This window comes from Daktulosphaira vitifoliae, unplaced genomic scaffold, assembly GCF_025091365.1.
Source record: "Daktulosphaira vitifoliae isolate Bord-2020 unplaced genomic scaffold, ASM2509136v1 Scaffold_1, whole genome shotgun sequence".
In the NCBI taxonomy this organism is placed as follows: Eukaryota; Metazoa; Arthropoda; class Insecta; order Hemiptera; family Phylloxeridae; genus Daktulosphaira; species Daktulosphaira vitifoliae.
The window spans coordinates 67,134,870-67,162,065 of NW_026099572.1; the positions used below are offsets into that span (position 1 = coordinate 67,134,870).

Sequence of the window (27,196 nt, forward strand, 5' to 3'; positions counted from 1 at the left end):
GTGTTAAAAAAAATCACGATACTGAATTCTAGTACTCCAAAATACTACTAGTTTTATTCCTGTCTTGGGAATACTGAAATTTTGTTTATAAAAACTCTCAACAGACATTATTTTTCAACAAGAAATTTTGTTTCTCTGAGGTTTAATACTTTTTTTAAAAGAACCAATGAAAGAATAATCCACACTGAAACATTTAATAAGCAAAAACCAATAGTTATTATTTATGTCATATAAAAGTTTTCAAACAAATGAAGGATCTTATTTGTTCCAATTATAGATTGATGATCATAATAGTAAAAAAATATCAACTTTGATTCATTGTTTATTAAATTTAAAGAAAATTAAAATCATCTAAATATGGAATCTGTTATTCTGTTCAAAATCAGCTATTTATAAAGAAGAATATGTAAAGAAGATAAATTAAAATGTATTTATATACACATACAACAATTTTTAATAACTAGTTTAATTGTTAAATAAATATTATATAATTAAAAAATTCTATTATGCTTATTAATATATTAACCAAGTAATATTTAGTTCTCATGAAAGTAAAAAATCTAAATATTGTTTCAAAGATTTTGAACTAAGCAAAATATTGTTGATTTCGTTTATCTGAAAAAATTAGCAAATAATTTATTAACATATTTTCTGAGAGCAATAAAATTATCTTACTGAAATAATTCTATAATTTAATTTTGATTCTAATCGAAGCTTTAATTTCATCATTCCATGAGGAACTGCAGTGTTATGAAGACAAGTAGTGTTGTCTAATACTTCAAAATAAAAAATAATTCTAGAAAAAATATACTGTTTTTACTAATATAACAATTTTGGACATAATACTCAAAATTAGAAATAACTTAATAAATAAGAACAACCAATTTTTTTTTTAAAGTTGAATTAATTTTATGCATTTTTTTCAAAAATATCTATTAGAAAAGAATTAAAAGAAAAAATATGGGCAAAAATTGTTAAAAGGCCTATTAATTTTATTGTATTACAGCAATAAAATTACTATAAGAATATTTTAGTAGTTTATAAGAAACATATTTAAAAACAAATTGGACGGGGAAAAATTATTTTATGGTAAATGTTTTGATTTAACTTTTCTTTTTTTTTTGTGCAAAATCCAACTAATAGTCCAATCTTCATTGAAAAATAATATCATCACATTAATTTCGAGGGGTTGTGTTTATAATTTATAATAGAGGAGGGCATGAATAAAATGTATCAATTGACAGGCAACTATGACATTTTTTTTTGCTTATTTAAAGTTGTATATGAGCAAAAGAAAAAGTTAAAAGAACATGTTAAATGAACAATGAGCATTTAAATGCTCATTAGCATTTTAATATCAATGGAGAAACCCATCTTTTGTTTCCCTCTAAATTTATATCTATGAATAACTTTTAAGGCAATTATAATGAAATAAAAATTAAAAAAATTGGTATACCTATTGTTATCTACTACTTTTATGTTCAATATTTTGATATTAGGTATGCAAAAATTGTATTCAACACTAAACAAATTGTGTTTTCTAGACAATTCTTTCAAGTTTTTAAAAACTTTTTGTAGAAATGGCCTTTCATCAAGATGGCGGTCAAACTGTGGCATTGTATTTATAGTTTGATTTAATGAATGTTTTTCTATTAATTCTGGCCTCTCAATTGATATACAAGTCAATAAAAGATCAAGTCTATAATTTTGTTTATGTACATCTTGTGCTACAAATTTAATAAAACCAAAATTAATTTTTTTTTACTAAAATTGGTTAATTATACAAAAAAATCTTACATCTTAATGAAGAAATTGGAATTTCCATAGCAATAAGTTTAGTAAGATATATATTTTCCCAATTAAGCATCCATAAAGAGAGATTAATACTAATAAACATTTTTGAATGTTTAATACAATTTTCTTTGGAATTAAATATATAATTTAAAAAATTAGTAATAGTAGTTTTAAGTGAAGTATTATTTACAGAAAGACCCAAATAGCTAATTGAAAATAAAAAAGAAGTTACGTCTTTAATTCGATAGTTTTTGAGATTATCTTGAACCTGAAATTAATGATTTATTAATTATGTTGAAATTGAAAATTTTTATGAATTATGTTGTTTAAATTATTTTTAGATAAACGAATATTTCTTGTTTTGGCTGATATTTCTTTATTATGATCAAGCAAGTTTGGAAAAAAAGCCTTTTTATCAATTTGAAATATATTAAACTCACAACCTTTAGTTTTCATAGTCATTATAGTGGTTATCATCACAAACAATCTTTATGGAGACTTAATCCTCTAAATAAATAATTTTTTGTACAATAATTATCAAGTATAAATCTTCCTGGTCACTCTACTTTCTAGTTTCACTCAAATTATACTAAATATCTGCCAATGGTTGTGGCTCCTAGAATAGATTGATCAATGACTTTGAAACATAAGCCAAAATAAGGATACATCAAAAATAATTTAGATAGTACAATTAACAAATTGATAAATTAAAATAGTTTACCATTATATTTCCAATCAAATCTATTAGTTGTTGTAAATACTGAATATCACCACAGTTAGCATCAGCTAAATAGGAAAGAAAATGAATAGAGCTTGTCACATCTTTTATTACTAAATTGTTATCAAATTTAATAGTTTGAATTAGTTTAGAAATTAAAACAGGATCATGGTACTTTGCTTTTTTAAGAGGTTTAAGTAATGATACAAAAAGTATTGGTGTTTGTATCAAATTATTTAGATTTTTTTCCAATTTAGATACTATTATTCTTAAAAGTTTATCATTTACTTTAGCTCCAGTTTTATAAGTTGTTATTGCTAATATACTCATTTCTTCATCACTAAATTTTTTCAAGTAGTTGAAGTCATTTGCAATTTTTTTTAAACCATAAGTAACAACATTTGTTGCTTTCTTTTTAAAAAAACTAACATAATAAATTAATTGCATTGTTTGATAACAATTTAAATCAGGTTTTCTAAACCATTTTTCATCCATAGTTTCAAGACATTTTTTAAAAGCTCTAGATTTTTTAAATAGTTTGTTTTTTGAAGCTAAACAAGTATCCATTAAAGTTATCATTTGATCAATATTCATGGTATTTACACGACTTTCAAGTTCTCTATCGACTTCATTAATAATTGGTAATGTATTTAAGGAAGAAAAATTAATAAGAAGTTCATTAGTTGAAATAGCTTTAAGACTGATTAAATTTTTGACTAAATGAGTAACATCTACATCACGGTCTAGTAAAAATTTTTTGTAACGTGGTTGTGTTCTGAAGAATTTTAATATCCATTCATGAAATGAACCTTTATAGCTGCTGGATGCTAGAGTATTTACATTAGATATTTTTTCATAGAAATTTACAGATTTAATTATAAATTTAAATAAATTATTTTGTTTAAAAAGCATATTAAACTCACACTAAAATATTTATATGAAGTTATCACTACATAAGCCAAAAAAAATATGTTAATAATGTACATTTATAATTATCTATTAAAATGAAGAAATTAGTTAATTTCATTTCATTGATAAAACAAATATTTAAAATTCTTTAACTAGAATACTATTAAAATCACTAATAAAATAATTATAAAATGATAAGAGTTATGCAAAATATTATAAATAGTTAAGATGAAACTAATTTTGAATTAATGAAAAAAGTTTAATTTGAAGGATATTGCATAAGTTTTAGTTATAACAAGAGTTCAAAACTTTAGAAAATAATGCTTAGTAGATAATTGTATATATATTTAAACTTTTAAAGATAACAATTGAGGTTTTGAATAGTTAATATACAGAATAGATATGATCTTATCTTAGAAAAAGACCATGGTTTATGTTATTATAAAAAAATGAATTGCTGATAACGGGGTCATTAAATATTTGTGCTATTCTGTAAGCATTCGTATTTAATAAAGTTGATGAAAAACCTCTTGAAAAAAATGTCAAAACTCAAACAAAAATTTTAATAAGTTAAGAGTATATTAAAACATTTTATAAACTTAGTTTGTTTTCATACTGTAAATTTTATTTCTTTTTATAATATTGTATGTCTTTATTATGAACAATAAAAATCACCCATTATTTAATTGAAAAAAAGTTAGGTAATGTAAAAATTTGTGTTATAGTTTTTATGAGTATAACTTAATATTTTATCAGTCATTTATGTTTAGTATCATACTTTTAATTGCAGGAATTCAGAGTGAGATATCATTTGCCACTTAATATGCCTGACTCGTGGGGTAGTTTTATGAATCAACCATCCAGAGGATGGTTACATCCGGATAATGTTATTACTAGAAGCAGTGTTTGTTATGAAGTTCGGGTAATGACTTGTTAATTTTTGTATTTAATATATAAAGCTAGACAGTAGTTAATTTGATTAATTATTTTATATGATTATGTATTATAAAAATTAGACTACTAAGTTTAAGATTTATTTTAAATTCTATTTGTACCTTATACTTTCAAAAAGCTATTAAAAATATTATGTTATAATTTTGTTTATATTTATCAATACTGTTATTGTTTTAGTATATTGGATGTCTTGAAGTTTTAACATCCATGAAGAGTTTAGACTTTGATACTAGATTTTTAGTTGCTAAGTAAGTTTTTTCTCAAAATTATCTTAGGTTTGTGATTTTAATGTGACAATATTTTAAATTATTGACCTAAAAATATAATTGTTTACATAGAGAATGCATTAATAAAGTTTGTGAAACAGCTGGTTTGAAAACTGCCGATAAGAAAAGAAAGGTTAGTATTTTTGTGTAATTGTATTTTTATCAAATACATTTAAATCATAAACCTATTTTTTTCAGGTAGACAAAAAAGTGCTAAGACTTATTGGTGATCATCCAATTATGGACCATGCAGGATCAAATGTAACTTTGTCTATATCAAGTACCTGCTTAACATTAAAGCTAAGAGATACTCAAGCTGTAATCTCAACTCATGATATGCCCAGAATATCATTTGCTTCAGGAGGAGATACTGTATGAATTAAATCTTTATTATTCACTTATTTTTTTAAATCGTTATTGGTTTTTAATTTTTTTGTATCTAAGTACTACCTTTATATCTCAAACATTTTTTACATATTTTTTGATAAAATCAAGATGGATATAAGAGTCAAACCCTCATAGCCAAAAAATAGTATTAAAAACACAATTTTCTTATATATAAACACACTTTATGACTTATTTGGAACTTTAAAGTTGAGAAAATATTTAGTTTCACTCCAATATTTATTAAAAAGGAAAATTTTCTCTGTGTATGATTTATTGAAAACACTGATTTATTTAATATTTTATTTGAAAAAATATAAAAAATAAATTTTTTTATTTTAGGATACTATAGACTTTGTTGCATTTGTTGCAAAAGATACAAAAGACTGGCGTGCTTGTTATGTGCTAGAATGTGGTGAAGGAGAATTAGCTCAAGATGTAATCACGACTATAGGACAAGCATTTGATTTGCGTTTTAAACAATTTTTAACAAAACCTGCTCCTGTTTTAAATTTTAATACTCGTGATGAACGCGAGTATTACAATGATCTTCCTGGAAAATCACCTCCAGATTCTGGTCCACCTCCTGTTCCACCTCTTCCTTCAAATCATGAACATCGTAATAGAGGTAGTTGAAAATTTAATACTAATAGGTACATATAATTTATATTTACAAAGTATTATAGAGAGACTTGTATCAAACAATTTAATTGATTTAAACTGTGAAACGCCTCCACCTCCTGTGCCATATCCTGCTCATAATTATGTCAATGATTTTGTTGTGGGCAATAAAAATCAAAATTCACAACCACGAGATGTTTTTGATATGCGTAAGCTTTTTATGAATCTTTTTATTTAAATAAGCTATATGTAAAGCTTTAACTGAAAATTTAATTTCTAATATTAAGTGTTTTTATAAAAAATATTATGAACAATTTATTATCATCTAAAAATGTTGATAAAGTAATTATATTTTTTTTAGAACCTTTTGTAGACAATGAGTCAGTATCAGTTATGATTCCAAAATTGCAAGATGAAATTTGGTTTCATGGAAGTATTACTAGACAACATGCTGAAGCTATATTAAAACATGTGTGTAAAAGAAAATGATCAATTTAATCATTTTATTTTAATCCAAAATAATTACAAATATAATTTGGGATTTAGGATGGCGATTTTTTAGTTAGAGAATCGCAAGGATCTCCAGGTCAATATGTGTTGACAGGTTTACAGGGGGATGTCAAAAAGCATTTACTTTTAATTGATCCAGAAGGAACAGTACGAACAAAAGATCGTATTTTTGAAAGTGTAAGTCATTTAGTAAATTATCATAGTGAAAATAAGTTACCTATTATGTCAGCTGAAAGTGCTCTTATATTAAGAAATCCAGTGCCACACTCTAGATTTTAATAAAATAAAATACCCTTACTGTGGAATATAAAACAAATTTAAATCGTACTACAAGACATATTGGTTAATTTTTATAGTGAAATAGTTATTTGATAGTGTGGAATATTTGTATTTTTGTAAAAAAATTAAAATTTTTATTCTAATGGCTTTATATTTTATGGAAATGTTAATGTGATAGATTAATTTTTATCTTCATTTACATTGGTATTAGTTGACTAGGTACTTTTATTTGATCAACTAAAATTCATGAATTTAGTGTAATTTTAATCTGATATCATTTTGTGTTGATACTAGTCTTGTAAATTAAAGTCCTTATATATTTTCAATGAGATAAATGTGTTAAAATATTTTCTTTTTGGAAAGTTTTATTAAATATACTACTTAGAAAAATTCATATAATGAAAAAATTGTTAACATAATTAAATGTGTAGAAAATTAATTAAATATTCTATACTATGTTATAATATACCTAAGTATTGAGTTATATTTTAATTTGAATAACACTATTAAATATACAGTTTCTAATTGTTTCTGTTTTTTTAAACTTACATTTATTACTGGCATATAATAATAATTTTTTGGTTCCTGTAATGTACCTTCTTTGGTTTTTCTTTAATTTAATAATTAAAAAAAATTATTTAATACTAGTTTAATAATAATGCGTAAAATGTTTTAATAGAAAAATTATTTATTATAACTCAATAAAGCTTTTACTTCAATTGATTCACAGATTTTTGATTAAAAACTCCTTTTTTCTCACTATTAAAATAATTAATCGACACTTGAAGTATTTATTATTTGATTGAAAATGTATATTGGTCATTTTTTTATTTTACACTAACATTTTAATAGTGGTATAATCAATATAACACGGACTTAATGTTTAATAAAAATGTAATAATTTTAAAATAAAAATAATTAATTAACTTTATACTCTTATTAATATTTATTAAACATAATGAGTACCACATTTAACACATAAATTTCTACAAAATGAAATGAAATATATATATATATTGGTAAAGAATTAATATTAGATAAAATAAAATAAATATAAGCTATTTATAACACTGAATTTATTAGAAATAAAAATGCATTTATTATTAATTTTGAGTGGCTTAGGATTTTGTTATAAAGGCAAATATATTATAAGCTCATATTATTTAAAGTAATGTATAACTTATAATAGTTATTAATGACTAAATAAAATTGTGATTAGTTTAGATAATTTATTTTTAGTATCCATTACATAATATTACACTTATTTTGATATATGTATTTTATATGTTTATTTTATACTAATTAATAGTTATTGAATATAATAAAAAATATAAATAAACATTGTTTTGATTTATCATCTACCTCTGAGAAGTGTAAATGAAATAAATTAACACTAAATAATTTATAAAATAATATATTAATATAATTATTAAATAAATATTATAAATATTAAAGGAAATTAATTTTGAAATTATTTAAAAATTATTTTGTACATTTTAAAATTTTAAACAAAAAAGTTGAAATAATACAGCAAAAATAATAAATTACTCTTAAATTTATTAATGATACTTTACAATTAAATAAATATAAATGTATAAAGAAATTTCACAAATTTTAAGTCTACGAGAGGGTTTCTCCCTTGGTAACCTGAAAAAAAAAATTTACTCTAACTTCTTTTTTCTGTGATAAAATTGGATCAGTTTTCAAAATAGGCTTTTAATTAGATTTTTACATTTTAATTTTTTACTTACTCGAGCTTCTAAATATTCAATTCTTCTCTCTAATGTTGTTAATTTTTCATTCAGGATTGCTAATCTGGATCTACAAGACATATCTACCAATATTTTTTTTGAAATTAGTTATTTTCTTTATTTAGAAAATGATATATATCCATTTATTATTTTTAATATATATGTATATTTATATAGAAATATATTTATACCAAATACATAATGACTGAGAACATATTATTTCAGTTTTTACGTTTTGATTTGTCTTTATGATCAAATTTATTTGTTGAATATTTTTCTTTAATAATTAAATCCTCATCAATTAAGAGCTCAAAGTTACCCATAGCTTCTAAAGAAGGGCATTTATCCCAATGTATATCAGGAATCCCATTAGGGGGTAAAACTACACTTAATGTGTTATCAATTAATTTATATTTTAAAATTCTATCATTTACTGTGGTTGATGTTAATGAAGGTGAAGCATTTACTTCAATTAGCCAAGGTTTTAAATTATTATCTATTATAATATCATAACCATAACACTCAAAGCAATGACGATCATTTGCCATAACAGAACTAACTGATTTTAATGAATGTACAATAAGCCATACAATATTATCAAAAAGGGCTTCTGTAATGGTTTTACCTCTGGTACTTTCTAAGAATAGTCTTAAATTTTGAATACTTAATTTACCACCATGTATACTATTGTACTCTTCTCCTTGCTTCTGAACTGAAACATTTGTTAAATGAATAAATAAATTTTCAATTTCTCCAACACTTGTATTATATTTTACTGTACAAAAACGGCAAAATCCAGATTTAAACAAATATGCTTTTAAAGGTCTAAAAGAAGTTACCAAAACATACAAACGCAGATCAAATTTTTTACCACCTATCAATAGAGGATTATCAATGTATTTTGAAATGACATAAGATTCTTTAATCGTTGATGCATTGAAATTGTTGTTTTTTCCTTCTCTGGACCACTTTTTTAATTTGGATAATTTATTTATAAGAAAAATACCAGTTCCTTGAGATTTTCCAACAGGTTTCATTATCCAAGTACTTGGCCCTGATTTACGGTATTCTTCAACAAATAAGTTATAATCAGCAGGTAATACAAAAGTTACTGGAATAAAATCTAGATATAGATATTTTCCATCTAATTTTTGAGCTAAAAGATTTCCTTCTCGTTCTAGTTCTCTTCTATAGCGTTTAATATTTTTAACGAGCATATCTTTACGGCTTAATTCATAATGATTAGGAAAATGATTGATCAGTTGATTGTCATGCATACGATAACCACTATCAATACTAAATAAGCTACGACATGTTTGTATACCAGCCCAATAAAAATTCCAATCATCATCTGGGCCAACATGTAACCAACCTCTCTTTTCAAAATTACTCAACACAACAGATCTATCTACATCAGTACAATATGTAACTTTCATACTATTAAAATAGGTACAAAATTCTAAAAGAATGTTAGACAAAGAACTAAATAAAACTATAATAACTAAATATAATCATAAATATTGATTTAATAATTAAATAATTTTGGTTGCCATGGTTAGCATTCATAGTAACATAAACTGACTAAATACATTTTAAATATTGTTAAATAAATAATCTACTTCACCCAAACATTATAAAATCAATTTAATTAATTAAAATTAGATTCTAGATGCAATGGAAAAAATTAATTAAAAATAATTGTAATAATTATAATTTTTTTTAAATATACACATTTTATAATCAATGAGGAAAGTTATTCTTTAATATTTTTTGGAAATAAATTGTAAATAAAATTATACATTTATATTTTTAATTTTAAAACAATATATAAGATATCAAAGCAAAGATAAAAATAATATTTTTTATTATGAATTACAATAACAAAACATAGCCATTTACATCTTTATGAAAAATAATTTCTTTTAAAAATGACTTTAAGTTCAAAAGGGATATACTTTATTATTTTCAAATTACAAATATTAATTGTGTTTAAATTTATTATATTGTGCATACATANCTTTATTATTTTCAAATTACAAATATTAATTGTGTTTAAATTTATTATATTGTGCATACATAATTAAGGCACTACACACGGGAAAGTACTATGATTTGATTTATTTTTTTGAACTTAGTACCTTATTTATATTCAATTATTTAGATTTAGTTCAATATAAGCAAATATCAGTCAACATAATAATTTCAAATATTTCAAAACTAGTATTAAATTATAAAATGTTATATTATTTTTGTAAAAATAGACTAAGAATAGTAAAATTAAGAATGTTTTCTTAGCACAACTATTCGTATAATTAATATAATATAACAAACGTACCAAATGAGTTGAGAAAGTCTGTAATTTTTTTTATGCTACCAGTAATAACTTCTATGTACTCTCGATTAGCCCAATCTTGCTGAATTTGTTTTTGCACACCTTCTTTTGGCCCACCCATTTTTAAGGCTTAAATAAAAATTCAAATATCAATTTTAATAGAATTATAAAATATCACAACTTTTAACTTGTATGGCTCATAATCATTTGAAAAATATATTTAAAATATTATCATATAAATTAAATATATTAAAAATTATGAAGAATATATTTTGGTATACTTGAAAAGATAAAATCAATTTAAATATGATTAAATAGTTATTATTATGAGGTTAATAGTAATAGACTAACATACATAAAAAAATTATTTATTAAATTTGATATATCATATCATATATATTAGGGAATTTTAATTATCGCCTTGAGTTGACTAATATCTTTATAGAGAGAAAAAAAGTTGAAAATTATCATTACTTAGTTAACCATTTGGACAGTGTTGCACGTAGTACTATGAATTGATAGTAAAACTAATTGATAGAAACCCCTACATTAGTAATTTGGCAGATAAAAGCAAAAGTTCTTAAATCTATCATTTTTTTTAAAATATTTTCCTAAACACATCAATTTTAGATTAAATATATTGTAGTGGTTTATTTCCATTCTGTTAATATTAATGTCTATTAAAATGGTGGTATGCTTTTGATAATACGGCAGGGTAAGTAGATGGTTACATATTGTAATTGTTACAGACAGTTGGTCAGGCTGCATGCGCCGTACAAAAGATGGCTGTGCTGTAAACAAAAAATAAATAAATAAATGTCACGCCCCTTTTAGAGAATAATAAAAAAAGAAAAGAAAAAGAAGAAAAAAATTTAAGCTCTTTTTTATTGTACATGTATGTATCTTTATATTATTTTATTGGTTTTTGATAATTGTGTAGCTTTACGACATACGTCGGTGTGTGTAAAAAAGACGTGATTCGCTAGTGTTAGCAGTACGATTTCGATTTCTAGTCCGTTACCGATTAAACGTATAATCTAACCGGTATAACATTGCGCCCTTTGTTTTGTGCTGACGAAACTCAACAGACGTCGTAAACGACGCTGATATATTTAAAATGACTGAATACAAACTGGTCGTCGTCGGTGGTAAGTACATATGATATGACACTCTTGACTTTATTTCAATTTATTAGATTACCTCATCTAATATGAGCGTTCGCCCTTATTAAGTAATTCATAGTAATATTTTCTTTTCTTAAGCATCTAAATTGTAGTTTATGAGATCATAGCTTTTTGATTAATTTAATTAATCTAAAAATAAGAATAATATGAATAATTTTTTTATTGTTTTTTGTAGTTCTATGTTTTTCTCAATTTATCAATTGTGAAGAAATTTTTGTGTGTCATCCTTTTGTTTAATGAGGGTATTAATTTTAATTTTTCCAATAGCAAAGTATGTAATTAACATTATTTTTATTAGATAATGATCTTATAAAGAAAATTACTTTTGGACCAGTATTTTGGAAGTTATAAACTTTTTTATATCTATTTAGGAGAAAAACAGAAATCTCCTTAAAACTATACCTGTGTAACAACACTCAACTAAGTTTTCAGATCAATAATAATTTGTATTAGCTAATGGTGTGTTTGGAATAACTAAATATATTTTATAAGTGTATATAATTCCGTTACCAACTTATAAGGTATAAGGATTAACATAAAAATTGCTTCATGATTGATAAATTGATAATAACATTGAAATAAAAGAAACCAATAAAAAAAATTATCAATATTATTTTTAATTTTTGATTATTAAGTGGTTTATAGTAAATGAATTGCCCTGTAGATGAAGATGTGTGAGTAAAATAAAGACGTCTTATATTTAGTTACAAATTTACACAATTACGTCAGAAGTGATTTTATTAATATTGAATAGTAGTTTTATATAATAATTTATATTTATGTTTACAGCTGGCGGCGTCGGTAAAAGTGCCTTAACAATACAGTTAATTCAAAATCAGTAAGTATAAGTCATCTACTTTCAATAAAATTGAATTTTAATTATTTTAATTTTATTTTGCAGTTTTGTGGATGAATATGATCCCACAATTGGTAAATAATTTCTCATTTGTATTAAAATATATATATATATGTAATTCCAAAGTATAGTTGAATATTTTTTAATTTTTAATGATTTACTATTATTAATAAATCTTTTTTGGTTTTCTTATTTCAATATAAAAATTTTTAACAGTTTAATTATTTATATGGTATAGTTTTAAAGTATTGTACTTCTTGTTTATTTTGTTAAACTTTTCAGTAAATTTATGTTCACTATTTCTCAAATAGAAATAATTGTTTTCATATATTATATTAATAAACAGTTTAATTTGAAGATGATAAATTTCATTAGGTTGTTTTTTATATTTTAGAGGATTCATATCGAAAACAAGTAGTAATTGATGGAGAAACTTGTTTACTAGATATTTTAGATACAGCTGGTCAAGAAGAATATAGGTAATTATTTTTAAATACTAAAAAATTTATATTCATTTAAATTTGTTCTGAATAATTTGAGTCATAATTATGTTGATTAGTGCTATGCGAGATCAGTATATGAGAACTGGTGAAGGTTTTCTTCTAGTATTTGCTATAAATAATACAAAATCATTTGAAGACATTAGTAATTACAGGGAACAGATAAAAAGAGTGAAAGATGCAGAGGATGTCCCCATGGTTTGTAAGTATTAAATGTATTTTGTAAATTAGTTTTTTGTTTAATTATGTTTTTAATCCTTTAAGTTATACACAATATAATTATTTTTACTAATTAATTAATTAATTTTATTGTTTTATCAAAGAAAACTTATAATAAATATTGGTTAAAAATTTATATGGTTTTCAAAAATGGTGTTAGTTATTTGTCTTGAGAACTAAAATACAAATTTATGCTATTTCTAAATTTTTTGGTACAAATCCTAAAATTCTTATGAAACCTTTAATTAAAATATTGTATTAAATTAAGTTTTTTAAAATTTTAATTAATTCATTTTTTTATTCCTCAATAAACTTTTTATTCATATTTAAAAATTAATGAATTATCTTATTTTTTTATTTTTTCTTGCTCTAATCCCAACCACTAGGGGTTGGTCACCCTTATACTTAACTTTCACTTGACTCGATCTCCCACATCATCTATGCTCATAAGAGTAGTCCTTTTTATATTATTAAAAGTAGTTTTTCATTAAAGAAATAAAAATTTATAATAATGTTAAATAAGTTGAAAACACTAACATGTTGTGTTTATTAAATATAAGATTACGTGTTATGGTGCCTGATTTCATTCTGTTAATCTATTTATTCTCTAAAATTCTTGTGAATGTTGTTTATTAAATGTTAAAAAAAATTATATTTGAATTTTAATACAGAACTACAATGTTATTTGGGTCAATTTTTACTAATGAAAGGAGAAACTTTGCATATATTAAAATGATATATGGAAAATGAAATTGTATACATAACACGTATTATGTTATGTGTTATAACAATACACACAATTTGTCAACAAACTAATTTATGATCAGCCTAAGTGCCAGTTGATACTTTTTACCATCTTTGTAACTATTTTAGCATCTACAATTAACTTGTGAAGAATCTATAATGCTTTATACAAATTAACTTGAATGTCATAGTGTATGTGTATCATATTCAACTTTCTATGTAGGTTAACAATATCTCTAGCTATCCAGATAGGTTGTACAGTTATTTATTATCATTAATAAACTGTAATATTGTTATTTTAAACCAAGAGTATTATGTATTAATATAATTCTCTCTTGGTAGTTTTTGTAATGATATAGAAGTTAAATAGGAAAACTTAGTTCTCAAGATAGATATAGTCTTGCCAACTATTCTGTTGGTAGTTTCTTGGATTACTGATAAAACCTATTACATTATAAAAAATTTGATTACTTTTAAATTATTATTATTAACATATGTTAAGAGAAGGAGTTTCTTAATAAAGTTTTACTGTATTTATTAATACTAAAATTATAATCAGGATTAATTTAATAATAAAAACTTACTGAAATATGTTCTTCTATATTTCTTTTTACTTTTTTATTTCTGTTATTAAAATAATGTATTAATACATTTTTTATTATTTATTAATGTGTAATAAATAATAATTTTTTTTAAAAATAAATATTTTTAATTTACTAAAAACTTTTTTTTTTTATGATTATTTAAATAAAAAAATTCTGTTTTTTTTAGTGGTGGGTAATAAATGTGATCTTCAAAGTAGAGCGATAGATGTTAAAGCAGCATCTGATTTAGCAAAACAATATGGTGTGCCATTCATTGAAACGTCTGCAAAAACTAGACAAGGTGTTGATGATGCATTTTATACTCTTGTCAGAGAAATTAGGAAAGATGTAAGTTATAAAAACAAACTTATGATAACTTATTTATTTATAATTGTTATTTTAGAAAGAACAAAGGTTGAGAGAAAAACGCAAAGCTAAACCCAGAAGAAAACGCAAGCATTGTTACCTATTCTAAATAAACTAAAGAGCGGAATTTTTTATTTAAATTTAATTATAATTAATAAAAATCATCAAATGAATATGATATGTTTATTAGTATCATATGAAATATGACAACACACTTGAACAATAAAAAGTGTGTTTTCATAATTTAAAATATCGTTATATGTATTGCATGTATTGATTATATTTCTTTGAATGATAAAAATAAAATAATTTGGAATCTGATCATTAGGATTGACATTCAAAGAATATACTGTGTACCCCTTCAACAAACTGACATCTTGTTTTGAAATCCATTTTCATTATTGCTATTTTTACTATCACATTACTAATAAAATAAAAATATATATATTTATAATGTTATTCAATTATCTAAAACAATTTCCTGCCCCATTTATATTTTTCAAAATCGTGCTTCCAGTATTCATAGGAGCTATTGATTTGTGCATAGGCTTTTACTACAATTTATTATTATTATTATTATATTATTATTATTATTATTATTATTATTATTATAACTATTATTATTATTATTTTTATTTTTTAGTCAATAGGTATTTGCATTTGTTGTTAAACATCAAATAAACAAATTATCGATCATTCTATTTTGATCATAATAATGAGCTGTTTTAGTACATTATTATTTTGTTTTCATTTTTATTAAATTATCATTTGAAGTCACTAAAATGCAATATTTATATATATTTTTTATCTTATTATTAATATTAAATGTTTATATATCTTTTTTTTTAATATTTACAACTACTTTTGACCAAAATAAAAAAATATGTTGTTCATCCTGTTAAACCATTTCACTTACTAATTACAGTACTTCGAAAAGAAATATTTGGATATACACTCATATATTATGGTAAACTTAATTTTTGATTCTATAAATTATGATGAAAATTTTAGCGTTACCTTAAAGTACAACTGAAATTTGGTAATTTTATGAAGTAAAACTGATAGGATAAGAAATAATGTAGAAGGATTATATATTTCAATCAAAAATGATGTGTCAATTCACCAAATTATGAAGTCATGAAAAAATTAATAAAAATTTTGTACTTAAAGTTATTTTTAACAAGTTTGTGTTATACATATTTTTAGTAAGATCTATATGGATTCTAGGGTGGTACTTTGAGATTGAAAATTTCACTGCCATAAAAAAAGTGATAAGCAAAATAAGTGAAAATAACTAGTATACTAGTCAATAATTTAGACTTGGCTAATAAAATTCAAGATGGACCTCGGGGCGATATAGTTGGTTATATATTTTTATAAATTATTAAATCACCTCTCCTGTTAATGAAATTGAGTTTGCCTGGCTCAGATGTAAAGTATTAATGATGTAAATTAATTGTAACAGAGACATTGGCATGTAATTCAGGGCAACAAATTTTCTGTAATATTTGGGTTGGTTAATGCTCACTGCTGATCAGTCCATAGGTCCAACTAGTGGCTATACCTAACTCGGATTCTCAGGGTCCCTAAGCAATTACTAAATCAGTCCTTTTCCGCAGTTTCGTATTTAGAAATTTACTATAGGATAGATATTGACGTTTCTTACAGGAGCTTAACCTATCTAATTTCCTTAACTACCATAATTTTATGTAAATGTGTAAGGGGGTGTCCAGAATCTCTTGCAATTACGCCACTATATTTTTGGTATTATATATTAGATAAAAAAATTTTAATGTATCAATTGAGAAATAGTAATTATTATTTGACATAACAAGATAGTCCCCTAAAATGTTTTGTTTAACAGGCCCATAATTTTTTTTTTTTTTTTAACTGGAACTATATAACTCGGAAAAAAATTTGGTAGTTTTCATTCAGACGTTTCAGAAAATTGCCGTTTATTTTTTAATTAGCAGTTATGCTAATTTTAATTCAGAAAAGCAGTTTATTGTTTTATTAGTTTATTAACCCACATATTATGCTAAATGTTAATCATATCATTCAAAGCAACAGTTTGATGATCAATAATTCAGCAGACGATTGTATAAGACATAAAATAGTACAGTAGTGACCATCACTAGTGAATAATTTATTATTATTCTCAAAATCCTTTGTGGTAATAATTCCAAACCATTATTAATCTTGCTCTAATATTAAGATTAACATCTTTTTAGCTGATTATAAAATGTAAAATTTAAGTCATTTGAAATTGGTAGTTTTTATTAAACTTTTATATTTAATTTAAAATATTGACTTAAAAAATGTTTAATTAATAAATGAGAAAATTCAATGTATTTAATAAATTAACAATGAAATAGTTCTTTTACATATGATAATTTTTTTTTCTATATTACATAACTAGAACTGATACCATTTTCTTGATTTTAAAAATGATCTTCAATATAATACCATTTTTAAAGTTTAGTAATAAAGAACACTTATTATTCACCGAACAAAATATAGTAAACATCATGTTAGACCATGAATAATAAAAATACAATAATATACAAATATTCATTTTTTAAATAAGTAGTTACAATGGATTGGTTCTATAACTCATCATGACCACGCTCAGAAGTAGATGTTTTCTCATTGAATTGAACACAAGCAGCTGGAACAATAAAGTCCATGACATATTCACAACGGTTAGGTTCTGATGCTGATATTAGAGCAGCTTCTAAACCACAGCTCAAACGTACCTGTTGTTAATACTAAAAATTAAAAAACTATTTTTCATCACTGAAATAAGTTTATTTATCTTACATGAGTTGAACGAGGGGGGCCATTCCAGCATGATTGACCTCTATCATATAACATGGTGCGATATTTTGGTTCGCCAATCCAACTATTCCATGTACCCAGTCTTATTTCTGAGCCCCCATTTTTGGATCTCTGAGTAATCTATTAAATATATTAATGTTTTTAAAAATTATTTTTGTTATTTAATATACTATTATTTTTGTGTCTCATTTTGTGATGGATATTATCAAATATATAAATCTATTAAAAAGTATTTAAGAGTTTTAAATAACTATTGAATATATTTTATAAAACCTAATAGTTTATTTTTAGCATAAACTATCAATATTATAAAAACCTTAGAAAGGTTTAAAAACTTAAAAAAATTGTTAAAACTATTCAAATAGTTATTGAATAGTTCTATAGTTACTACTCAATATTTCCCATCACTAGTCTTATTATAGATGGATTTGTACTCAAGAATACAAGGATCACTTTCCATCAGCTGTTGGCAGGGTTCAATAGCCATAACACCGCTGAATGTCACCATTAAGGGCAGTGATTTAGTGGTTTACTATACTATATACTTAATATTAAAAAAAAACATACTTGATCAAACAAACACAATTTATAAACATATTCATGGTCAGAGAGTTCATAACATTCTCCATCCAATGTAGCATATTCATCATCTATTCCATAATCTTTTGATAATGAATCATGCAAGTGAGATATTTTTCGTTCAATATCTCTAAACTTTCTATCAGCTTCTTCAAATGATTCACGAGCTCTTTTGGCTTCTAAAATTTTTTTAAAATCAAACATTTTTAAAATTAAAATTTTGTGAATCCATTATTTAATAATGATTATTTTATTTGGTTAAATAAATAAATTCAACATTTAAAATTAATAAATTGATTTTATTATTTAATTGAGGTAATAGAAAGTGTTATGATAAATTCTGGTGTATACCATTTGCATTTAAAGTACCTCCAATATACAAATTTTAAAATCTTAATTACCTTCAACTATTAACTGAGTTTCTTCATCATATTGAGATTCATCAACCGCATCAGCAGAATCTAAATGCTCAATATCGTCATCTGGGTGGTCATCACTTTGTTCTATTTCCTCAAATTGACCATCCCCATCTTTTTCAATAGTATCTTCTGTTGTTTCAGTTTCAACATTTTCAGTCAAAAGTAATTGTTTAAGACGACTCCAACCATTTAACATAAACTCATCCAAATTCATTTCCTTTTTAGTTTCCATAAAATACTAAAAATAAATTTTATTTCAGTTAAATTATGCAAACAGATAAATATAATGCTAACAATATTTAGTTAATTGAAGCACATGCTGTAACAACAACTTTAGTCTACTTTTTTTTTCTTTTATAACTTATTTATTGATAGTATATTATACAATAAAAACTACTTTATGAAGAGGCACAATAAATAACATGTACAATTGTTTTTCATCGAATTATATAAAAAAGAAACTTTTGCTACATTCAATTTGAAAATACTTTTTTTTGTTTCTATTAAAAATTTTTCCAAAGTGGTCTTATCCTGTTGCAGCAAATCCATAAATTATCAATTTAATTGAGTTAATTATTTTAAATGTTTAATTTTTCTTATTAATGATAAATAATTAAAAATTGAATTATCATATAACACATGGGCTGAAAAGTCCCAGGCCTAACAAAGAAAACACGGTTATTTCATTCAAAATTGACTTTATTCATCAACATAATCTCCACCACGAGCAACACAATCATTCCAGCGCCGTTCTAACATTTGAATGCCGTTCTTGTAGAATGATTTATCTTTTGCCTCAGTTTCACTGATAACCTCTTTATTCGAGTAAAATTTCTAGCCGGCAAGTATTTTTTTTAAATTTACAAATAGCCAGAAATCGCTGGGAGCCAAATCTGGAGATTATGGTGGATGAGGAAGCAATTCAATCTTTAATTCATGTAGTTTTTCCATTGTGTTTTTTGATTTGTGACATGGTGTGTTGTCTTGATGAAACAAATTTTTTTTTTGCTATATACGGTCATTTATTTATATTTTCAGCCTTTAAACGGTCCAATAACGCTATATAATATTGACTGTTAATGGTATTTCCCTTTTCAAGGTAGTCGATGAATATTTTACCTTGCTTATCCTAAAATACAGAGGCCATTACCTTTCCAGCTGACTGTTGTGCTTTTGGGCGCTTTGGACAAGATTCCCCAGCTGCTGTTTACTTAGATGAAGATCGCTTTGATTCTGGAGTGAAATGATGGATCCATGTTTCGTCCATAGTGATGTAACGACACAAAAATTCCGGTTTATTACCTTTGAACATGACCAAACACTGCTTAGAATCATCAACACGTTGTTGTTTTTGCTCAACAGTGAGCAAACGCGGCACCTACTTTGAACAGAGCTTTCTCATGCAATATAAAGCCAACACATTCATTTGATATCTTTATGTCAGCTAACTCACACAACTTCATTTTATGATCATTCAAACACAATTTTGTGGATTTTTTCAATATTTTCTGGGGTTACTGCCTCATTTGAACATCCACTGCGTTCTGCATCATCTGTGTCTCTATGACCACGTTTGAATTCAGCATATCAACGTTTTATTGTTGTATCTGATGGAGCAGAGTCCCCATAACACTTTTCAAGCCATTTCTTTGCTTGAACGGTATTTTTTCCCATCAAGAAGCAATGTAAAATTAACACACGAAATTGTTTTTGATCCATTTTTGAAAATTACAATAGTAGCTTCACTCTTGGCCCATTAGATCACACACTAATGAACAGATTGTCATGAAATTTTAACAGCTGTCTTTTGTAGAATAGTACCAACTAAAAATGAGATTAATTCCAAAAAACTAGCGCCCTTTATGTGTTAGGCCCTGAACTTTTCAGCCCATGTGTTAAATATATCAAAATAATTTTAGACCTACATCTTTTTCATCTTCAGAAACCATACCATCTTTATTTTGGTCAAATGTGCTATAGCCTTCTATTTCATTTTCTTCAATTCTAGGTGAAACAAAAATAATTAAAACATACAAAAGAATACTTTTAATAAAATTTGTCTCATTATTTAAAAAATGAAAATATCAAATTTTCTGAGCAAAAAAAAAAAAAAATAATATTAATAATTTAGTTTAACAATAAAAAAAAACTAAGTATTTAAACAAAAATAAAGTTATGAATGACAAAAGACAATTTTTTTAAAAATAATACACTTTCTCATTTGTTAGCGCTTAGAGAGGTTTGCCATTTCTACTCTTCATTTAATCTAATAATTAAAATATATAATCATACTGACATGTTGTTTTTATTAGTATCAATATCATGAAATGCTTCATATGCTTCATTTTGATCTTTCACCTTTTGTAGTTCTTCTTGTTGTTTCCTTTTTTCATCGGCAATTATCCGATATTTTTCTAAAACAGATTTTTCTAGTTCTTCAGCTTTTTCTTTAACAACCATTGTTTCATTTTTAATACTTTCAGCTTCGATTTTTTGGTTCATAAGTTCAGAAATTCTTTTCTATAAACAAAATTTAAAACCAAGATTATTTAATGTTATGTTATTATAATTGTGAGTTTTTTTTATAATTTTATTAAGTTATAAAATTAGAAGTATTAATGTAACATTAAAATGTTTTTGAAAATTCAATAAGGGGATTGTTGCAGTAAAAAGGTTGAATAATACTGTTCTAAATGATAAAATTAATGTTTAGGTATTTGATATAGTACAGGATCGTGCTAATATATATCAAATAGATATTGTTATGAAATTTCATAAAAGATATAAATTTGAGATCTTTTAATTATTTAAACCAACTTGTTTTTCTGTTTTTTGTTCTTTAGCTTTTAAAATAAACTGTTCACGTATTTCATTTCCAGCAACAATCATTTGTTGAACTCTTTCAGCTTCTTCTCTTGCTGCACGTCCAAGTTCTTCACAAGTATTTATACAAGGACTTATGTTTTTAGTGGTACCCCATTCATCTGAACCATCACAACAGTCTGAAAATTAAGCTTAGATATTTAAAAATTAAATTTTTTATAAGTTACTTATAATCTATTATAAAATAAAATTAATTTTAAAAATCAAAACCAGCTATTATAAGATTCAGGAAAAAGTGTTATTAATATAAATGTTTCTAACAAAAAAAAAAAAAATTCATCTCGTATTTTAAGTTGTATTAAATTTACTAAATGCTGGAATTTGTTAAATTATAGTAGAGAGGTATCAAATCATTATACTTTTACATTATGGAATAATGTGCACACTTATTTTCAATAGATACAAATATATTTCACAGGTGTTTTACATTTAACTTATTATTATTATTATTTTATTAATTAATACTTGAGTTAAATAGATTGATTTGAAATATCAATAATTAGTTTATCTTTGGATTATTTAAAACATATAAATTTTTGACTTGCCACAAATTCCATCATTTACTCTTGATGATGGTATAGTAAGTGACCTATGACCAGCATTAGTACAATGGAATGTGCCATTAGGGCATGCTGATGTGCCTGGTTCATCACTTGCATCCGGACAATCACAGTAATCATCATTTACAAATGAAAATGGTATAACAAAGCTTCCATCTAAGCATGCAAAATCTTTATCAGGAATATACAGAGAAGCTCCTATAAAAAATAAAATAAAATTATTAATAAAACATAACAAATCATAAGTATGTATAATTATACATATATATTTATTAAAATATATTTCATTTGCATAAATTTAACATTTAATCTAAACTCACTATTTAATATAATTAATATAGATACTAAATTTTTATTCATAAATTAAAAAATTATGCCCAGCAAAACTAATTAATTTTAAATAGGAAACGCATATTTAACTCTTGAATAACATGAAAAAATAAAAATATAATATATTACATAAACCAACATTTTTCTTTTTATTTAAAAAAAACAATCTGTAAGAAAGATATGTTTTGAAGATTGGCACAATTTTAATCTTTAATTGAATAAATAATATTACAATTATTTACAGTTATCAGTAAAAATAAAAAGATACATCTTTCTTACTTTCAAATGCAATACCTCTTGGGCGTACAACATTTACGCTTTGGATTTCATAAAACGAATAAGAAATAATAAAAATAAAAATAAATACTTTTTCCATTTTTAAAGTATTTAATATATACACATTAAATTTTTTTTTAACATTCAAAATCAATACTTAATCTCACAGCCACATATTCCATGCCATTAGGTTTTTACGAAAAAAGTTAAGTTAGCTTGTCGGCATTAAAATATTGATAGTGTTTATCGTGATATTGAATTCATAAAATCAACTGGTAGTTATTTGCTACCATGGTTTATTCACAGAATATATTTCTCTTCTCTCTGGTTTAATTATATAAGATTTGTACATACAAGGTTTACTATAATTCACTATAATTTCTTATCAAACTAAAAGTACTGTAAAATTAAATAAGAAATGTTAAAAAAATTTACTAGTCAACTGATAGTCTATTTAAAGATTTCTTTTAACACAATTTAAAAATCATGCACTATAAATTTATAAATTTTGTGATAATATTACATTAAAATTGTACTTAATTTCAAAAAAAAAAAAAATTAATTATAAATTTTATTAAATTAAATTATAAAAATGGTAATTTATTTACACAAAAATTAAGAGTACGTTATTTGCAAGCTAGATCTACGCAGATAAAAATTTGACTTAGAGGTTTGAAATTTTATAATTAATAATATATATTGAAACATAATTGCAAATTAATTACAATTTTTTTCAAAATTATATTTTAACCAGCTAAATAAGCATTTTAAACCCCACACAATGTTTTAAAACGCAGTAGTGCAGTAGTTACTGGGTAGAGTAAAATAGCGTAGAACAGTATGAAACATAGTAGTGCAATTAGCAATTTAATATAACACAGTAAAAAATAAATAAGAAAAAATCTTAACTCCCGTATGTTTTGTGACACTTGCAATTCTTATATCGATGTTCAAATTATTTCTACCTGAGTGCAATTTATTTGAATAGCTTAGATAAAGACATCGAAAAGGTCAATTTTATTAACCCCTGTCATAGATTTTAATTACTTGAAAAGTATTGATCGTTTTAAAATAATAAGCTTATGAGTAGTTGAAATCATTGATATAAATATATTAGTAATTCATTAAATGCTTAGCCCTATCAAAATGAAAGTGTAGAACAGGTGTTCATGGGTGTTAATTTTAACTCTAAAATTACGGTAGAGGAGGAAGAGGAAACTAAACGTAAACTAGAGAACATCAAGGACAGGCACGTCGCCAGAAAATGTTTATTGGAGGGGCCAACAATTTTGGTCCCTTGTATCATTTTCCATAATTTGTTTCCTATGAAAAGCTTGTGGGGGGGGCTCCCTCCACTCATCCTTAGACAGTATCCCATACTATGAATCTTACAAGTTCAAAATTTTACCATTGGTTGGTTAAAAACAAATTGTTTTCGTATAAAGTATACTAATTATTACAGTATTATAAAAGATGGATAGTACCTATAATTAAAAAAAAAAAATACTTTCATCTTCACTATCGGGATGAATTTTTCATACTGTGAAAAATAAAAAATATGCTATTTTTGTGTTAAAATTCTGGGTTTTGTATTTTATTTTATTATTTTAAAATATCTTACAAGGGGAATATACTAACTTTCATGAATATTATATAATTTAATTGACATAGAATAAAGTTCATAAGACATAAGAAATTGAACTGAATTAAATTTTTTTGCTTTTATAAAGTTGAAAAAGTAACTTTTAAATTTGAATTAGCTTAAATTGCTAATTTTATCATACGACGAAAGCGACAGACAGTTGCCGAATCGGTAACACTTGTGTCTTTTACGCTAAGGGTAGAGTTTCACATCCGCCTGTGGCAATTAATATTTTGCATTTTTTTTGAGTTAGAAAAAAATTTTCAAATCATTTGATTTTTAACTCATTTAGATTCAATAACTTCAATAAATATCAAGGATCCCATCATTATAGTCTCCCCTTGCGAGAAGAAATTTCTTATTCATGTTAATATTATTTTACTATATTTTAGGTTATAGCTTCGATGCAAAGCTGAGAAGGATTTTTTTTGTGACTATCAATTATTTTCTCTGCTCTAACTTGACCTACTTTTTTCAACGATACGTCAAATGATTACAATTAGTTGAAGATATTACCCTCAAAAATTGAAAAAAATTCTAATCTATCAATTAAACAGTTACTTGTTAATAAATTATTTCAATAAATGGCATTAGGCGGCCCGCGGTAAGTAATGATTCACAGCTAGATCTCTAAAGTTCTAGATTTAGAAAGTAACAATAAAAATAAAGTATGATAAATTACAAATGATTTTTCACAAATGAATGTCAAAACAACAGTACAATGGCAACTATAATAAGGTAATTTTCAGTGAGACGGACTTAAATTAATGTAAAACATATCAATTCATCATGTCGACATTAAAGCTGTTGTTTTATAATAGTTTTAAGTTATAATTATTTTTAATATGAACTGTAAATTTGAGTTCATACAAATTAAATAATAATTATCTTAAGATTACTAAAGATAGGAACTTAAAACTAAAAAATAATTAACTCAAAATCACAAAAATATCGTGGATACGAATTTCGGATGATACAGATGTTACTTTAATAACATGTAAGAGTAATAATTTAAGATATTTATTAGGTAACCCTAAATATAAAGTAGAAGAAAGGGGGAAATCGGGCATTTATAAAATACAATGTAAAAGTTGTAACAAATGTTACATAGGACAAACAAAAAGAAACATAGAAGTCAGGTTTAAATATTACTAAGGAAACATTAAAAATCAAGAAGGAAAAAATCTGAACGTTTATTGTCATATAATTACTATATTAAAACTAAAAAACTAATTAATTAAAAACGTTAATAATTACAAAGAACTTAATATAAAGGAGAAAATAGAAATGTTTAAAAATAAGAAAAATTAAATAAATTGAGATTTTAGTCTACTAACATTTTTTTTATTGAACTTGTGGTAAACTGCCTTAATGTGACAACCGACTAGGTATTAACATCACATAAAGATAACGTCACTAGGTGATAAGGTTACTAGTGGTATATAAAGGAGTTTTTTATTAGGGTGTCAGTATGTCTTTAGTGTTGGTAGTGGTAATTCTTCCCAAAATGCATATTCGCTATTTCTTAATAAGCTTTTGAGTTAAATATTTTTTTAAATTTTTAGTTTTAAATTAATATTTAAAATGTATTTTTAATTTTAAATATTATTAGTTACAAGTGGACAATTCTTATTATAATATAATAATAGAGGAGGTCAGGTGGGTTCAAAATTTGGTTTTGGGTGTGATATTTTGTGTAATATTTTGGTTATATATTTTTAGACCATTAAAATTAAATCTAATAGTATTTTTTTGATATTTTACTTTTATAGGGAGTTAGAGGGATTCGAAATTGAACAAACATTATATCAAAATTTGGTAAATTATTAGTAGTTGGTATCTAATAAAATATTCGTGTAAAAAATGTATGCATAGTAAATAAATGAACATTTATTTTTGATATATTTATATTTTTTGTTTTAATAATACTGTCCGATTCATTATCAAATTTTGTAGCTAAAAAACATATTCAATTGACTATTATCTATAATCTGTGACTATTTGCCTGCCACTATGAGAGCAGATTTTGTGCTGAATTTTAATTTTAAAAACAAGCTTTTACAATTAGGAGTATTATAGCAAATTTTCTTTTTCTACTATAACGTTAAACTTCAAGTCTTTCAATGTTCTTTTTACGTGTATATTTAATATGTTTACTTTTTAGTTCAAAATTATTTTTTAAGTTTTTTAATTAAACATATTTATATATATTTTTATGTATTAATACTTAATCATGTACTTTTAAAAGTTAATAAATAGGCCAAAAATGTATGAAATTCAATTTTTTTTTTTGACAAGTATAGCTTAACTAAAATAGAATAAAATTGAAAAACAAATTAATTTTAGTTAAGTTTTTTATGATTTGGACTAACTTGTACCCAAACACAATATACGATTAAGTTCATGTCAATATTTTCGTAACTACAAAAATAGAACAATATGTTGACAATTAATTAGTAACAAAGCATATAACTATAAAACCAATCAGTGTTCGTGTGGTAGGTACGATAGTCGATTATTTGTTTGTGGAAAACCATAAGATTTAGGTGAATATAAGTCCATGAATGATAAATTTAGAAACATTGTGATCATTGTAACGTCCTAAGACGTGTAAGAGATCCTATCGTACGATATTTTAAATTAAATTTTAAATAAAAAACTTAAGCGAATTAAAATTTAAGGAATTGAAAAAGTATTT

General features: G+C 24.1%; 6 protein-coding genes and 1 long non-coding RNA gene across 7 annotated transcripts; 3 read left to right on the forward strand and 4 right to left on the reverse strand.

Moving 5' to 3' along the window:
* Positions 1–407: 407 nt before the first annotated feature.
* LOC126895834 (uncharacterized) lies at positions 408–3,597 on the reverse strand. The gene is made up of 5 exons (XM_050668100.1): positions 2,516–3,597; positions 1,798–2,062; positions 1,457–1,727; positions 676–796; positions 408–615 (listed from the first exon to the last, which is right to left on the reverse strand). Exons 1-5 carry the CDS (start codon positions 3,422–3,424, stop codon positions 544–546), a joined length of 1,638 nt encoding a protein of 545 aa, XP_050524057.1. The 5' UTR covers positions 3,425–3,597; the 3' UTR covers positions 408–543.
* Positions 3,598–3,899: 302 nt separating this feature from the next.
* On the forward strand, positions 3,900–6,772 carry LOC126895842 (SHC-transforming protein 1). The gene is made up of 9 exons (XM_050668113.1): positions 3,900–4,122; positions 4,212–4,343; positions 4,553–4,623; positions 4,714–4,774; positions 4,840–5,013; positions 5,368–5,653; positions 5,712–5,855; positions 6,008–6,117; positions 6,193–6,772. Exons 2-9 carry the CDS (start codon positions 4,245–4,247, stop codon positions 6,433–6,435), a joined length of 1,188 nt encoding a protein of 395 aa, XP_050524070.1. The 5' UTR covers positions 3,900–4,122; positions 4,212–4,244; the 3' UTR covers positions 6,436–6,772.
* An 872-nt stretch (positions 6,773–7,644) lies between these two features.
* On the reverse strand, positions 7,645–10,851 carry LOC126895857 (probable protein BRICK1). Its single transcript, XM_050668135.1, has 3 exons — positions 10,522–10,851; positions 8,187–8,269; positions 7,645–8,082 (listed from the first exon to the last, which is right to left on the reverse strand). The coding sequence occupies exons 1-3, from the start codon at positions 10,637–10,639 to the stop codon at positions 8,056–8,058; spliced, it is 228 nt and encodes a 75-aa protein (XP_050524092.1). The 5' UTR covers positions 10,640–10,851; the 3' UTR covers positions 7,645–8,055.
* On the reverse strand, positions 8,276–9,907 carry LOC126895841 (polyglutamylase complex subunit TTLL1). The gene has a single exon (XM_050668112.1). It carries the CDS (start codon positions 9,620–9,622, stop codon positions 8,408–8,410), a length of 1,215 nt encoding a protein of 404 aa, XP_050524069.1. The 5' UTR covers positions 9,623–9,907; the 3' UTR covers positions 8,276–8,407.
* Positions 10,852–11,314: 463 nt separating the features above from the next.
* LOC126895853 (GTPase HRas) lies at positions 11,315–15,702 on the forward strand. Its single transcript, XM_050668131.1, has 7 exons — positions 11,315–11,666; positions 12,492–12,540; positions 12,604–12,632; positions 12,953–13,037; positions 13,118–13,260; positions 14,793–14,953; positions 15,009–15,702. Exons 1-7 carry the CDS (start codon positions 11,636–11,638, stop codon positions 15,078–15,080), a joined length of 570 nt encoding a protein of 189 aa, XP_050524088.1. The 5' UTR covers positions 11,315–11,635; the 3' UTR covers positions 15,081–15,702.
* Positions 15,703–17,292: 1,590 nt separating this feature from the next.
* LOC126895836 (glucosidase 2 subunit beta) lies at positions 17,293–23,074 on the reverse strand. Its single transcript, XM_050668103.1, has 9 exons — positions 22,860–23,074; positions 22,236–22,448; positions 21,625–21,809; positions 21,104–21,327; positions 20,733–20,811; positions 18,790–19,045; positions 18,377–18,567; positions 17,792–17,929; positions 17,293–17,727 (listed from the first exon to the last, which is right to left on the reverse strand). The coding sequence occupies exons 1-9, from the start codon at positions 22,954–22,956 to the stop codon at positions 17,578–17,580; spliced, it is 1,533 nt and encodes a 510-aa protein (XP_050524060.1). The 5' UTR covers positions 22,957–23,074; the 3' UTR covers positions 17,293–17,577.
* Positions 23,075–23,314: 240 nt separating this feature from the next.
* LOC126895859 (uncharacterized) lies at positions 23,315–26,624 on the forward strand. The gene is made up of 3 exons (XR_007701732.1): positions 23,315–23,526; positions 24,891–25,102; positions 26,271–26,624. It is a non-coding gene; the product is annotated as an uncharacterized LOC126895859 (long non-coding RNA).
* Positions 26,625–27,196: the final 572 nt, after the last annotated feature.